Raw genomic sequence first — 926 nt, 5'->3', positions numbered from 1 at the left:
ATATCACCTGTCAGAGCTTGTCAAGATTTTTTTTGAAAGTTTGACACCTTGGGGATGTTCGTAACTAATTATTTCAAGACATTAGCATGTCAATTACTGTACATACCACTGAAACATCCATCATTTTGTAACAATATCATATACATTATAAACTTAATGAAAAATGGAGACTGCCTATAAAACCTGTGGATGATATCCCAAAGCCAGAGTCCGTCATCTTTGTAGTAGAAGTTCGGCACATCCTCCACCCCACGCTCAGTGATGTCGTCTCGTATACAGAGGGAGCTGTAGGTCATGGTGGACAGTGATTTCTTCAGGATTGTGATCATACCCTCTCTACTGCACGCTGAAATCTAGGGAACAGTCAAATATGTATATAGTTAGAGATTGTAGATGACATTAAAATAAAAGAAATATTGTTTAGGTTATATGTGAGTGTGTTGATCTTTTCGTACCTGTGGTAAAATTCCCTCCTCGGATATCAGTGTAAGTCGAGCCAAGACGTTGATATGCATAGTGTAGCGAGTGTGAAGTTTGAGGAGCTGAGGGTAAAGAGGGAACTCTCTTAGTAAAACTATTACTTGTTAACAAAGTCAGAAATCTTGATGCTTCTATACCATTGTCTTTCTATGAAAAAAACTACAACTACAGCAAGTTCAGTATTCTCCCTCACAGTTACCTTGTACAGTGGATGCACCATGGGCACATTGCGCAGTAGTGACACTGCAAAGACTTCAGCCAGCAGATGAGTGCGCAGCAGGTGAACATTGTACTCATGCTCATGAAAATCTGCACTTCTCACAAACATCTTGGCCATCAACCAGTCGCACTCATCAGTAGGAAGAAAGATGGGATTGTCGTCGGCTGGAGTCTGCTTCAGCTGCAGATGAAGACAAGAGAGCTCATTCAATCCATTACCAGTACTG

General features: G+C 40.8%; 1 protein-coding gene across 1 annotated transcript; it reads right to left on the bottom strand.

Annotated features, from left to right (window-relative positions):
* Window positions 1-30: 30 nt before the first annotated feature.
* On the bottom strand, window positions 31-880 carry LOC113745146 (hydroperoxide isomerase ALOXE3-like; the record flags this gene model as incomplete). The annotated part of the gene is made up of 3 exons (XM_027276634.1): window positions 31-353; window positions 456-542; window positions 680-880. Coding segments are annotated over 3 exons (552 nt in total), but the record flags the coding sequence as incomplete, so codon positions are not given.
* Window positions 881-926: the final 46 nt, after the last annotated feature.

The sequence above is a fragment of the Larimichthys crocea genome, unplaced genomic scaffold (assembly GCF_000972845.2).
Source record: "Larimichthys crocea isolate SSNF unplaced genomic scaffold, L_crocea_2.0 scaffold48668, whole genome shotgun sequence".
Lineage (NCBI taxonomy): Eukaryota > Metazoa > Chordata > Actinopteri > Sciaenidae > Larimichthys > Larimichthys crocea.
Note: the sequence above shows the minus strand (reverse complement) of the source record. Positions and strands in the feature narration are given on the sequence as shown.